The following is a 13,541-nucleotide window of genomic DNA, read 5'->3' as shown; positions in this document are numbered from 1 at the left end:
GCAGCGTGAGTCGATTGGCCTAAAATGCTTGAGCAAACTTGGACTGTAGCGTCGGACCGAGTGTGTTGTGCAGATGTGTTTCCCTCTGAGCATCTGAGTCCACTCTAACAGAGCGTTAACACTTCAGTGTACTTCACCAAATTTGAAAAAAACAAAAAAAAAAGATCCAGTTGGTGCTGTAAACAAAACCCGTGCTGAACAGCAGCTGGAGCATATTTTCTTTGAGACAATTTTCACAACAATACTGCGGGGAGCTAAATGCACTTGAATGCCAGATTGTTGTGATCGGAGTTTTACCAGCCAAGAAGTCAGTGACAGCAGCAGGAAGTCCTCTGCTACGTGTATCGGTTGCGATGAACTGCGAGCGTATGGCTTCTGAAGTACTTCTGTCCTCCTGTGTCATTTGCCTACAGCTCTTGAGCCTGTGCTGCATTCAGACTTCCATCAGACTTCAGTCCAGCAGCACCAAGATTTAGTCCTCATACAGTCTTAGTTCGTTCAGCTGGTTCTTCTCCAGATCACGAGCTGTGGAAAACACTAGATTGAATGAATGAGAAGTTCAGGTCTTGTTTTATCACAGCGGACCAGACATCGATTGTCACATGAAATCAACTCCGTCTCTTCACTGTCTTCTCATGGTGAACAATTGATGAGGTGGGATGCGTTTGTAAGCTGAGTACAGGAGCCGGAACACAGTGAACCAGCGTTTTCTCACCATCTGTCAAGAGCTGGAAGTGACAGTCAAAAGAAAGAGCGACACATTGCTCTGTGTTTTTCCGTTAATGAGTCTCATTGACCCTCCGATGATCATTTCATTATGTCAATTTCTTACAAAATGTTGCTTCCAAACACTCATAACCGCTTATTGGAATAAAATAAAACGAGATCTGGTCTCCCTAATGAAGAAAACACTTTTCCATCTGCTCCTGCCTGCAGCATCGACGACTAAATTCTTAATCCACATAACTTTGATGTGAAATATTATTGAGCTGTTTTTATTTTGCAGCATGTGCCACCAGGAAACATCAGCCACTCATTGATATGGAGGTGAAGGGTTTTCAAGATATCTTCTTTACAATTGTGCAAGTTTGACATTTGAAATTTACTCACTTTTTCAATCGTTTATTTACTCATTACTCACTCATTTACTCACACATACGGCCTGCCTGTGTTTGGACTGTGGAAGAAAAACAGAGAAAACCCATTCAGGCACATGGAGTACATGAAAACTCCACACAGAAAGGTCCAGCCCCGATTCAAGCCCACAACATATTGCTTTAAGGTCCGAGGGGTAACCACTAGACCACCATGTGGTTAATGTGAGAAACATTAGTACAAACGTGATCCTTTATTTCAGGGTGTCTTTTTACTTCTGGTTTTCCTCAGCTGCCCTGGTTTGATTCATTTCAAAAACATTAAAGGTTTCTTGGTGACTCTAAGCCGCCCATAGGTTTTCATTGTTAGTTTATTTATTTGTTTATTTGAACGGGACAACGCACATTAATGAACAATCATATACAAATTGTACGCAAACTGTAAATGTACCTGATTATAGCAAAACTGCTAATTTACATCTGTAGTCCCGAGGCAGGTCACACAAGCAGTACAATGTATAGAGGAATACAAAACACAGTATAAAAACTATACAAATTACACTCAGGTAAAATGTTTAAGTTGTTTTTTAAAGGAGATGTAAGTCGGCCATCCTCTTATATCTGTTGGCAGGCTGTTCAAAAACTGACCTCCTCTTATGGACAGCAGTTTGTCCAAATGTTGTTCTTCTCTGTGGGATTTCAACATCTCTGTAGGACGCTCTGGTGCTGAGACCGCTCATGGGTTTAGGTTTAATGTGGTTAGAGAGTGTGTGTGGTCTGTCTCTTCATTCCTGCTCTGTGACTACCCAAACCAAGGTTTGGATCTCCCCCTCAATCTATCTCTGTCTATCCTCTCCTTTCCTCTCCTCTATCCCCTCAATCTATCTCTCTGTCTATCCTCTCCTTTCCTCTCCTCTATCCCCTCAATCTATCTCTGTCTATCCTCTCCTTTCCTCTCCTCTATCCCCTCAATCTATCTCTGTCTATCCTCTCCTTTCCTCTCCTCTATCCCCTCAATCTATCTCTCTGTCTATCCTCTCCTTTCCTCTCCTCTATCCCCTCAACCTATCTCTCTTTCTATCCTATCCTCTCCTTTCCTCTCCTCTATCCCCTCACTCCAACCGGTCAGCAGAAAGCCTCCACCTCTGAGTCTGGTTCTGCAGGTTTCTTCCTGTTAGAGGGGTTTTTCTTTCCACAGTCGCAAATAAATCTTCTGCTCATGTGGATTTGTTGGGTTTTTCTCTTTTCTCTGTTTAAAGCACATAGAAATGACTGTTGTATTTGGTGCTATATAAATAAAGTTGAATTGAATTGAATTGTGGCGGCCTGGTGACCGGTCCAGGTTGTACCATGCCTTCGTTGATGCTCAGCTGGGCTTTGGCACAACTACTTAACTGTATTTACTGTATTTAGGTTTTGAAGACATGTTGGAAAATCTGCAGCCGTTACCAAATAATACCATTTGCCAGATAATAGGTCAAAATGTCCTCGTGAGAGCTGAAGTCCATCCATCTTCTCCCACTTATCTGTTTCCGGGTCACAGGGGTGCCAGTCTGAGCACCGTCACCCAGATCACAAAGCACTGATTAAGAACCGTTCCTGCAGGTGGTGAGCCCACGGGAAGGTGGCGCCCGGCGTGGGACACGAACCCTCTACCTTGAGATTGAGAGTCTCATGCTCTACCACCTGAGCTCGCCAGGGGGAGAGCTGAAGTCCAAAAATGAAAATGGAGAATCATTTACAAAGGTCACAAAAGAGAAAGCAGCTGTCAGTTTTAATATTTCTTTTGACTCAAACCAGTCTCTCATGATGAGGTGAGTAACAGGAGGCTGTAACAGTGTGTTAGGAAGATGTGATGGCAGCTGGCGTTCAGCTTGCACAGCATTGGACATAGTTTTTTTAACCCTTTCCCCCTGGGCAAGTGCATTAAGACAAGCCAACACACCCTTCTAATTAGAGCTCTCTTCCCACGCCCTCTGACTGCATTCAGCTGGAATCACTGGCCTTGTCTGAATGAGTTGCTCACAATTAAATTGAGTCAAAACGTTTGGGTTACAAAACCTGGTTGTAATAAAAAAAGGCCTATCCAGTGAGAAATGGTCGCTGACTGACGCCAGCAAGGGGATTTCTGACTTCGTGTGAAAAGTTAAGCACAATCTGTGTGTATGGCGTGTATATGCACATTTCTCAAATCTTGATTCTAGATTAAGATCTGTTTCTTCACGACTTCTCAGGAGAGGAGGCTGACGTTTCAATTGAACCTTCAGAGACACGCTCATGTGTAAAGGCTTGACTTATACTGTGAGCTCCTTGAGGTTTGCTCCTCTGTTAAATACCGAGTTAAACAAGCCATGAAAATCATCACTCACCTGTTTACATTTGACTGTCATCAAAACTAAACCACAACCTCCAACACAGTCTCACAAACCACTTCTGTCACAGTTTCATCTAATTAATAAATAATAAACAATAATTCAGTTTTTTTCTTGTTATTTTGGCCCAAATGGAAATGAAGTTCCTTTGTCTGACTTGGAAACCTCACCGGTCTTAATTAATTTGTTTTGCTGAGATTGACACGATGATTGTTACAGAGCAACAGCTGTGGAGCTGAATCAGCGTCGCTCTGGACTTTTTAACGGCAGCAGGTAGACTCTGATGCATTTTCCTGTTTTACAAAACATTTTCTCTTTGTCTTTGTCACGTGGGTTCTTGTTTCAAATGATCAAATGTTTCCAACTTGATGGTGAACATCTTAGTTATTGTTAAATTAAGACATTTTATTCATTCTTCTTTCCTTTAAATGTCACTTATCCTGTGTTTTACTGTTGTGTGCTCCGTTCCTCACTTCAGTGTGTCTTCAGGAAGACGACGTAGTGCCGTCAGGAGTACACACCCTTCGCCAGATAGACTAAGAAAACTATTGTTTTGCCTTTTATCACTCACTTTTGTAGTCTCCACCATAACACAGAGCTCCTAAGCTGAGCTTGTTCACGTGGCTGTGGCCTGTAATTGAGGGGTTCATGTGAACGCCTTTTTAAAATGCACACTCAGGTCTGTGCAGCCAGCCGGGCTTTAGCTGTGCTCCTTCACTCCCAAGAGTCGGGGAAAGGTTCAGACTCTGCAACACCGACTCCAGTCTGGCGCTCTCCAGAGCCACGTGCGACCTTGAGCCGGAACGCTTGAACCAATCGGCTGGACACGCGACCTGAAGTCACTCTGGTCAAAGACCGTCAACTGAGTGTCCAAAACTGTAAAGTGCTGTTTTGGTACGGAGTCACATATTACCCTCTTCCACGTGCCCTTCTCCTGGCCTCCCCTTAGGAAGATTTATAGCTCCAGATTTTTCTTTTATATGTACTGCCAATGCAAGGACACAAGAACTGTCTGTACCTGCTACCACAACAAAACTTCATCTCCCCTGCCTGTCTCTCTGTCCCGTCTTCCTGTTTCCTGTCTGCAGGTGGTTGGCGGTGATGGGAAATGATGGAGGACAAAGGCCCTCGTGTAGCCGACTACTTTGTGGTGGCCGGTCTGACGGACCCGTCCAAGCCGTTGGACCAGGAGATCCACTTTGATGACGTCTGCCACAAGACGGCCAAGCCCAAGGCGCCCATCACCGACGTGGCGCTGGTGATCCGGTCGATGGGCGAGGAGGCGCCGCCCGGTTTCACCTGCATCGAGACGACACCGAGCGGCCAGTCGGCGGACCTCAACAATGGCGGCCTCATGGCGCCTCAGATATTCCTGTGCTACAGACGAGGCCGGGACAAGCCGCCGCTCACTGACCTGGGGTGAGTGCGAGGCCATTCTCAGTTTTTGCAGGACAGCAACAAAACAATCTGTTTCATCATAGTAAATCTACACAGTAAAGATTTTACACCACAAGAACACAACTGCAGTGATGTGAGTCCGTGGCCGATGTTATTGAGTCAAATGTTGAAATAGGTTAGCGTCTAGTCGTTCTTCCTGATCAGATGTTTTCAAAGTATCGAGCCCCTCAACATGAATAGCAAACACTTGCCTCTCAGTCAATATGATTTTTCTAAATGAAGTCTTTCAAAGCCTGGCGGCGTTCTGGAGGATGGCCTGTCAGACTGTAATCCAGTGGGGCAGCAGCACCATGAGCCAGGATCTCCAGCAGATCATACTTTGAAGGGTTATTTGCCTTGTAAGGCCTGCTGATGCATCGCTTACGTGGCTTTAGTAGATCCTTTTGCTTTCTTCTAAAAATGAGACTCAGCACTTTTATTTTTGCAAATAGCATAAAAAGCATTGTAGCTGTGTCGCTTTAGAAAATTACTGTACGTATCAAACAACTATGCTTCTGTTGCTCGCTTAACCAGCGTTTGTCAAGCAAGTAATTTTAGTTAATCCATCTAGTTTATTCTTTTTGTTGCTGGGATTTCTGAGGTTTGACTCAGTATATTCTTGAAGTACCCACAGGAGATTCTAGACATGTCTTGATTTCACAAGGTAGAGACGAGGAGCAGGAGCTCCACTCCTTAAACAAAGACTGAAGGTCCACCTCTGCTGCTGCGCCACGTTTTTAAACTGTCTGAAGAACCTGTGATGGTGCAAGAACCACTTCTTGGAAAGCAGAAATAAAATTATATTTACAGGCTACCTTATGTAATGTTCAAGCGGAAGTGATTGTTTATATTACTTACATAAAATCTCCCAAAATATTTAACCTTGTTCGGGAAAATGTTTTGCATTTTATACCACATGCTGGATTGTTTCTCTTCGTTATAAATATGAAACTCATTATAAGATCAGTCATATTCATGTTCCCAGGCCTTTTGGGGACTTTACATTACATTATGATCATTACCTGCAGATTTATACTCACCTAACCTTCATTCATAAATCTTAACTTTAACTTAACAACAACCTTTGTAAGAAATTCAATTCTTATCTTCACTTACAGTAAAAGCTTGATGATTCCTTCATCCCCAATATTTTGTTCCTACAGTCATACTTTTTCCCCAAGCAAGGCTACACACACACACACACACACACACACACACACACACACACACACACACACACACACACACGCACACACACACGCGCACACGCACACGCACACGCACACGCACACGCACACACACACACACACACATGGTTGTCCACAGTTAAAGTAGAACTGATGAGCAGAAGTGAAGAACAACTGGAGATGAAATGTTTCAAATTCGAATGCTCACTTAAGGCAATACAAGCTTGGAGATTTAATATTGTGTACATCACCTTTAATACCACAATGTACATAATCTACCAATGTAGGAGTAAAATACTGTGGAAACTCTTTTACTGTTGGGACGAGTGGACATAAGGATTGACCCTTTAGATTGGAGGACTACCAGTGATATGACCATTACAGCCACAGTCTCCCTTACAATGTGTGTTTTACATGAATTTATGTGTGACAAAAGCAAACTTTTCTTAGTGAAAAAAGAAAAAAACATTCATCTCATACTTGCAACCCATTATGTGTATAAAGGCCTTGAGCACAATAAGCCCTGCCGCAGCGTCTCTGCCGGGAACGTAGAAGAAAAAAGCTCCAAAACCCAGTGAATAGATGGACGATGAAACCAGTATAAACAGTTCATCCTGTGGGAGACAGAAAGGTTTCAAGGAAATTCACGAGAGAGTTGATGAGTTATTTTACAAAATGCCAGGAGTGCCATCCTTATGGTCTCTGTGCTTTGAGCGAGATGCAGACTGTGAGCCGGCATGAATGTTAGTGAGGACAGTGTCATTTCTGAACCTGAACAGCAGCTCCTTGGTGCTTCCACTGTGACTCACATTAGCACTGCGCCGAAGCTCAACAAACATTGATGTTTTTCTATACCTGGCAGCCTTCTAATGCTGTGAAACCCTCTCGGCTGTTTCCTGTTAGTGTGCGTGAGGTAAAGCATGAAAAGACAGCCCAGTAAAGCTGAAGTGTTCGTGACTTTGAGAAAGTGCTCCGCTCTGCCTGAAATTCCTCGGGTGCAGCAGTTTTCCGTCTCCATTGCAGCCGCTGTGATTTAGTGACGGAAAGTGAAAGTGAGGCGCCGTCCTCAGCAACATCCTTTGAGCCATGCAAATCCGACAGCGTTTGTTCAGTCGACCGGCGCCTCGGCCCGGCAGAGGCGAGTGGTGACAATGCTAAGGAGGCTCGTAGCGGCCCTCGACACCACAGAGCGAACTGCTTATCAGGCACTGACACCGACACTCTGCTCAGACAGTATCAGCAGCTCCTGTGTGTCGAGGGCTCAGCCGGACCGCTCTCTGCACAGCGGATGGGAAGGTGACGTGTGTGTGTGTGTGTGTGTGTGTGTGTGTGTGTGTGTGTGTGTGTGTGTGTGTGTGTGTGTGTGTGTGTGTGTGTGTGTGTGTGTGTGTGTGTGTGTGTGTGTGTGTGCATGACTGAACAGGCATATTCATCGGTTCCCATGTGTTTGTTCCTTTTCTGTTTCACCTGGGGGCAATTATAACTGACAGTTTGCCCTCTTGTCTTGGGTCAGTACAACTTCATTACCTTCAACAGTAAAAGTTAGGCGACCAATGAGGCCGAGAAGATTATGTGTTCGCCTGCGTGTATTTATTTATTGGTTTCTATGTTTGTATTTTCCAACTTTACAGAAAAACTACTCACCCAAATTGCATGAAATTTTCAGGGATAATCTGTCATCATCCAAACACCAATCCATTAGATTTTGGGACGTTAATAATAAATCCCAAGAAACTGAAAAAATGTTCCATACAAAGCGGTAGAGAGAGGCACCTCGTGGAGATCAGCGTCTGTTGCCATGGAGACGCTCCCTGCTTGGTGAAGGTCTGCGCTCTGCCGAGTTTAGCTCTAGTTTAAGATGTTTCCTCCATCCATTCATCCGTCTTCTGGACTGATTTATCCAACTCAGGTAGTGTAACAACCAAGAATGTAATAATCTGGCCTTTTTCAAAGCAATGAAGCTCATAATGTAATAAGTTACCAATAACGTAATGATTTATCAGATCAGTCTCATAATAACATTTAGTCAAAATTGTAATAAGTTACGACATGACTAAAGTCGCATTATTGCTGTTTGTGAAGCACTTTGTGATTATTGCCTGTTAAGGGTGATATATTTGAAAAGCATAAATAAATAAATATATAAATATAAATATATATACATATATACTTGCTTTGTTTACATTTAAAGAATCCTCTCAAAATGTAATAACTGCAACCAATAATGTAATAATATATAATGAGAACTGCATTTCTCGTAAATAAAAGTTTTTTTCGCAGGTTTTGTGCAGTTTGCTTATCAAAAATAGCAGCCGTGGACGGAGAAGTCAAAGTTCTACATTTGTATGAGACTACAGATAATTTTGTCTTTCCACTAATTTAAATGTTTATTTTTGCTCTACTTGCTATCGATATTCATGTGTCAGCATAGCGTCTTTCTTGTATACTTTACTTCTTGTGAAACTTTTCACCAAAATGCAGTTTTAAAATGGAATTCATTGTGAAACAATTTAAAATTATACTTAAAAACAAGCTATTATACAGAACCATGAGTGGAACAGGTGCAGTTGCTTATGTAAGGGTCTACCTTAATTATTGGCTAATAATTTATATTACCTTTGGATCTGATCAGTACAATTTGTACAATATCTCTTAGTGTGAAAATAAAGGAAGGTTTCATGAAAAAAAAAAAAACCCAAAACAAAACAACTTCTTGCTGTGAGTAGAAGAGGGGCCGTACAGTTTTGATGGTGATATATCGCTGAATCCCTCCTGGCAAATTGCTCCCTGAATGTCGGTATTAATCCTTCATGTCCTTCAGTGTGTTGACATGTTATTTTGTGTTAGCGGTAGGCCTCCACAGCTGAAATAAAGACCAGCCCTTCAAAAATGAAATACTGTGCAAATCTCTGCCCTACTTACACAACTCTGTTTAGAGAAGTCTATTCAAGGTCTAATTTAGCAAACATTAAAGGTGCTTTCAAATTCTACAGAATTGCTGATTCTGTCAATAAAACGACAAATGTCAGCTGCACTCGGGGAACCGCAGCGACAGAAAGAAAAACAGGCTTGGGTGTACCAGCAGCAGAGAGAAATCACCAGAGCAATGAGCACCAGAATGACCAAACGGGAAAAAACGGTATATACATCCCACAGCCACTCGAGATTCTGTTCTTTTTCAGCTACAAAACGCCTCTTGAGCTCACTTAAAACAGAAATGGTGGATAATGGAAACACAAAGTGGCACATTGAAAATTACTGCAGCCACCTCTGAGTACTCCGCCTCTAAGTGGTTTCAGTTAGAATTGCCTCCTGCTTAATTCTAACGTTGCACTGCCGGGTTAATAAATAATAACCAACAGTGCACCGTACCTAAGCTCACCTGTGGAGCCTGCAAGGACGGCTAGATCACAAAACTGGAAATGGATGTGGGTGGTATTGTAGAAATGTTGCCCTCAAATGACGCAGAAAATAACACATTAACTTTATGTTGTTTTTAATGAAAAAAATGTACATTGTTCAGTAAAATTTTTTTTTTACATTGTGCTGTTCTTAAAAGCAGAATAGTACTTCCATCCCCTGCTTGCTTCACACAGGAAATCCTACATATAAAGAAAATAGAAGGTGTTAGTTGAACTCAGCAATTGCTTAATCTCACAGTTTTTAGTTTTTTTTTAAGTGGCTGGAGTATCTTACTAATACATTAAAACTTCTGATGTAGGGATGCCCTAAAATCCAAGGGCAAGTGACCCCATGTCAGGTCTCTGTGTCCGCCTCTGTGTGTCTCACCTCGTGTTTCCAATTAACCAATGTTCCACTTGTGTCCAGCCCTTCCTTGTGTATTTAAACTCCTGTCCCTCTGTTGTCCTTGTTGGATCGTCTCGTCAACATGTCTTGCCTCCTGTCATCTTGTCGCCCCTCTCGTCGTGTCGCGCCTGGTTTCCTCGTGTTCCCTGGACTTTGTTACAATAAACCTGGTTTTCACGGAACACAAAAAGGTGACACAAAAGCATCAGAACCAACAAACGACGTCACTAAACCTTATCTTTGCATCAAGAAAACAACTGCAGAGATGTTACACTATTTTTTGTCATTTTCATGAGTAAGAATATATATTGGCAGGAAGCCCCGCCCCTTGTTTTCAATCAATCAATCAATGAAAGACTTTATTAGTCCCCTGGGGGTAATTAAAAGGTCACATGGAGCAGGCAGTGCAAATAAATAAATATTCCAACAACAGACTACAACTACATCACTGGGCAAATAAATAGCAGTAATAATAAAAATTGTATAATAAAAGCGTGAGTCAGATATAAATACAACAAAGAATGAAGGTCAAAGGTTAAATCTGTATCAGCAGGAGGCGAGGGAGGGATCAGCAGAGTTTGGTAAAACCGGTTGTTATTTTTATGTTGAGACCGTGGGGGGGCGTCGTCGGCAGCTGCTGAAAGTAACTAAAAAGTTACTTGTAATCTAACTTAGTGTGTATCCGCAAAGCTTTCTTTACTTTTGGGGGGTCCGTTTACACGACACCAGTGTTCTGATCCTCTGTATCTACAAAGTTTTTAATCCGGCTCCCAAAGTGGAAAGATTCTTTCACGGCGCAAATCCCTCCTGCAGAGACTGATGGAGGCTACAGAGCCTGTTACTGCTCATCTCCCCCTCCCTCCTGCTCATCCAGTTGTAAACAAACATGGCGGCCGCGTAGTGGTACGACCCGTAGTGGTACGACCCGTAGTGGTACGACCCGTAGTGGTACGACCCGTAGTGGTACGACCCGTAGTGGTACGACCCGTAGTGGTACGACCCGTAGTGGTACGACCCGTAGTGGTACGACCCGTAGTGGTACGACCCGCGGTCCATATTCTAGTTTTATGGTCCAGATCAGTAGTTTAATAGTTGAGACTCTCCCTGATATCATCCGATGTGTCATCAGTCCATACGGATGTCAGGTTCTCTACATTTTCTTCACGTTTATAGATTCAAATGAGGAAAATCAAGGAGAAGCTAGAAACTTACAATGCTGAAGGTTTCTGGAGCAACCAGACCAGGAGGAGGAGGTGAACAGCTGGATGAAATGAGCCCTTTTTTACATTTTTTGAATTGGACAGCAATGTTTGAAAACTTAATTTCTGTGTGCTGAGTCACCCAAAGCATTAACAGATAGGATTTTTCCATTCTGAACTGCTGGAGAATAAGAGCCCTTTAACCTAACTGTGGGTTGTAGGAGGAGAACCCAGGAGACTCTGCAGGAACAGAAAGAACATGCAGTCTCCATCCTCCAGAAGGTCTCTCACTCTAAAGGCCAATTCCTCCTCTATAAGAACAAGAAGAGAGTTCAGCAGTGGAGGTTCTGCTGAACAAAATGACCTCATTTCCTTCTTCCAGCTCCTTCTGGCTGAACAGATTAGTTTGGGCTGTTCCAACTGTCCTGGCTGAACTGTGTAGGAGCTGCTCTGCTGAAACTGCTGCTCTGCCGTGTGCTGCTCATGTGTTCCAGCTCGCTAATGACTGTCTGTCATATTTTAATCATATTTAGCTTGTAACATCTCCACTGTACGAGCGCCGCAGCTCGTTAAAAAGTTGGAGAGCAGGCTTACGTGATGCACCTGAACGCATCACGAACAGCTGTCAGCTCCTGTAGTCAAAACCAGACCAACATGGCGCTCGGACAAAAACTGTCTTTATTACTGAAACAGTTCAGAGAAATGTATTTCTGAAAGCACTGGAGGCCAAAAATAAACTGCAGTTAAAAAGTTTAAAACCCGCATCACAGACATGTGTGGCCTGCGGCGAGGGGGCGTGGCCTGCGGTGAGGGGGCGTGGCCTGTGAGTTTGGCAGCTTCTTATCGGAGTATGAACAGTCCTGGAGAGAAAGCTGTTTTTCAGCAGCTGGCTGACGTCACTACCGACTTTTCTTCTTGTTCTTATGGGTTCAAAAAGGGAGGATGAAGGAGCCTTCACCCCACAGAAGAACTTATCAATGTCTTACAAAGTAAAAATACATAATATTTAAAAAAAATAGGGGCCAAAGAAAATACTGTTACATAAAAAAAGCTATTTGAACAAAGTAAAGTATTTACACGTTTCCTTCTCCGTTTACAGAAAAAATTATTAATCAGATATTGTTTTGTTGAAAAGATAAAAGAAAAGAAAAAAAGAAAAATGAAAAAGGAAAAAAGAAGAAAAAGAAAAGGGAGAAAAAGAAAGAAGGCAAAAAAATTATTGTTGAAAAAAAGAAAAGAAAACAAGGAAAAAGAAAGAAAAAAAATGAAAAAGAGAAAAAAAGAAAAAGGGAAAAAAAAGAGAAAAAGAAAGGAAGGAAGAAAAAGATATTGATTTGTAGTTTTGAGTGAGTACTAAAGCCTGTGCAGACTGAAACCTGGAGTCCAGAGTGACCAGAGTGACCAGAGTGCGCTGTGCCTCTCCCCTCAGGGTGCTGTACGAGTGGAAGGAGCGACTGAAGCAGGGCTGCCACCTCATCCAGACCACACCCTCCGGCCGGCCGGCCAACATCAGCGGTAACTCCTCCCAGCGTATCTACGTCACCTACCGCCGGGCGCCCGAGAGCCAGCCGCACGCCGCCCTGGCCGTCACCGACGTCTGCATCATCATCCCGAGCAAGGGGGAGACGCCCCCGCACACTTTCTGCAAGGTGGAGAAGAACCTGAACAGCAGCATGGTGAGGCTTCATCACCAGCTGGGTGCTGAGCTCTGCTCTGAGGGGCAAGCAACTTCTACTCCCACATTAAAGTACATTAAAGTAAATGTACATTAATTGGGAAACAACTTGTCTTTTGAAATGTGACAAAGAGTTCAGATTATTGCTTCATTTATAATCCAGACATCACTGATCAAACTACTCAATCCTCTGTCGTTCTTCATCCAGCGGAGATGACCAGGACGTAACAAGTTTTCTGAGATGTGTTTGTGTAGAAATATGACATCATTTACAAAGCATGCACACATTGTGTTTATATTACTGTTTGAGCCTGATGCTTAATTTCTTTTAACAATTTCAGAAAGATGTTGGGTTGTGTATTTGATTCCAATGATTAATCTGATTGATCATGATTTATTTTGTTCCTCGTTGTGATTGATTTCTCCTCTGGTGAGATACTGGCAGCGCGTTTAGCTTTGCTACATGTCGAGTGATCTGATCCATCTTCCTGTCGATGCCCCTCCACTGCGGTAGGAAAGGGTTGAACTGAGTTGGAAAACGTTGGAATTAAGTAAACAGAAGTGAAGTCGCTAAATTGTCGGCAATCTATTGAAGTATGGGAAGTCATATCAAACTCTGCATGTTGGACTGGCGACCACAAGGACAGAAAGATTTCTCTTTTAACCCCCGTACCGGGGAACGCTTTTAAGGGCCCTATCACATGCCTTGTTTACGATGACGTAGCGGGACGTAGCGGGATGGCGCTGAGACTCCATTTCACCAGACGTGG

The 13,541-nt window shown here is 43.1% G+C and overlaps 1 protein-coding gene across 1 annotated transcript in view; it reads left to right on the top strand.

Moving 5' to 3' along the window:
- The window catches only part of LOC308127632 (C-myc promoter-binding protein-like), a 119,443-nt gene that overhangs the window by 26,168 nt on the left and 79,734 nt on the right, over positions 1 to 13,541 (top strand). Inside the window, exons 2-3 of the mRNA XM_080492774.1 lie at positions 4,555 to 4,885; positions 12,526 to 12,772. Coding sequence (XP_080348900.1) covers positions 4,575 to 4,885; positions 12,526 to 12,772 — 558 coding nt within the window. The 5' untranslated portion in view covers positions 4,555 to 4,574. The remainder of the gene's footprint in view (positions 1 to 4,554; positions 4,886 to 12,525; positions 12,773 to 13,541) is intronic.

This window comes from Lipophrys pholis, assembly GCF_963383615.2.
Source record: "Lipophrys pholis genome assembly, chromosome: 2".
Classification (NCBI taxonomy): Eukaryota; Metazoa; Chordata; class Actinopteri; order Blenniiformes; family Blenniidae; genus Lipophrys; species Lipophrys pholis.
This window is presented reverse-complemented; position numbering and strand designations above follow the sequence as displayed.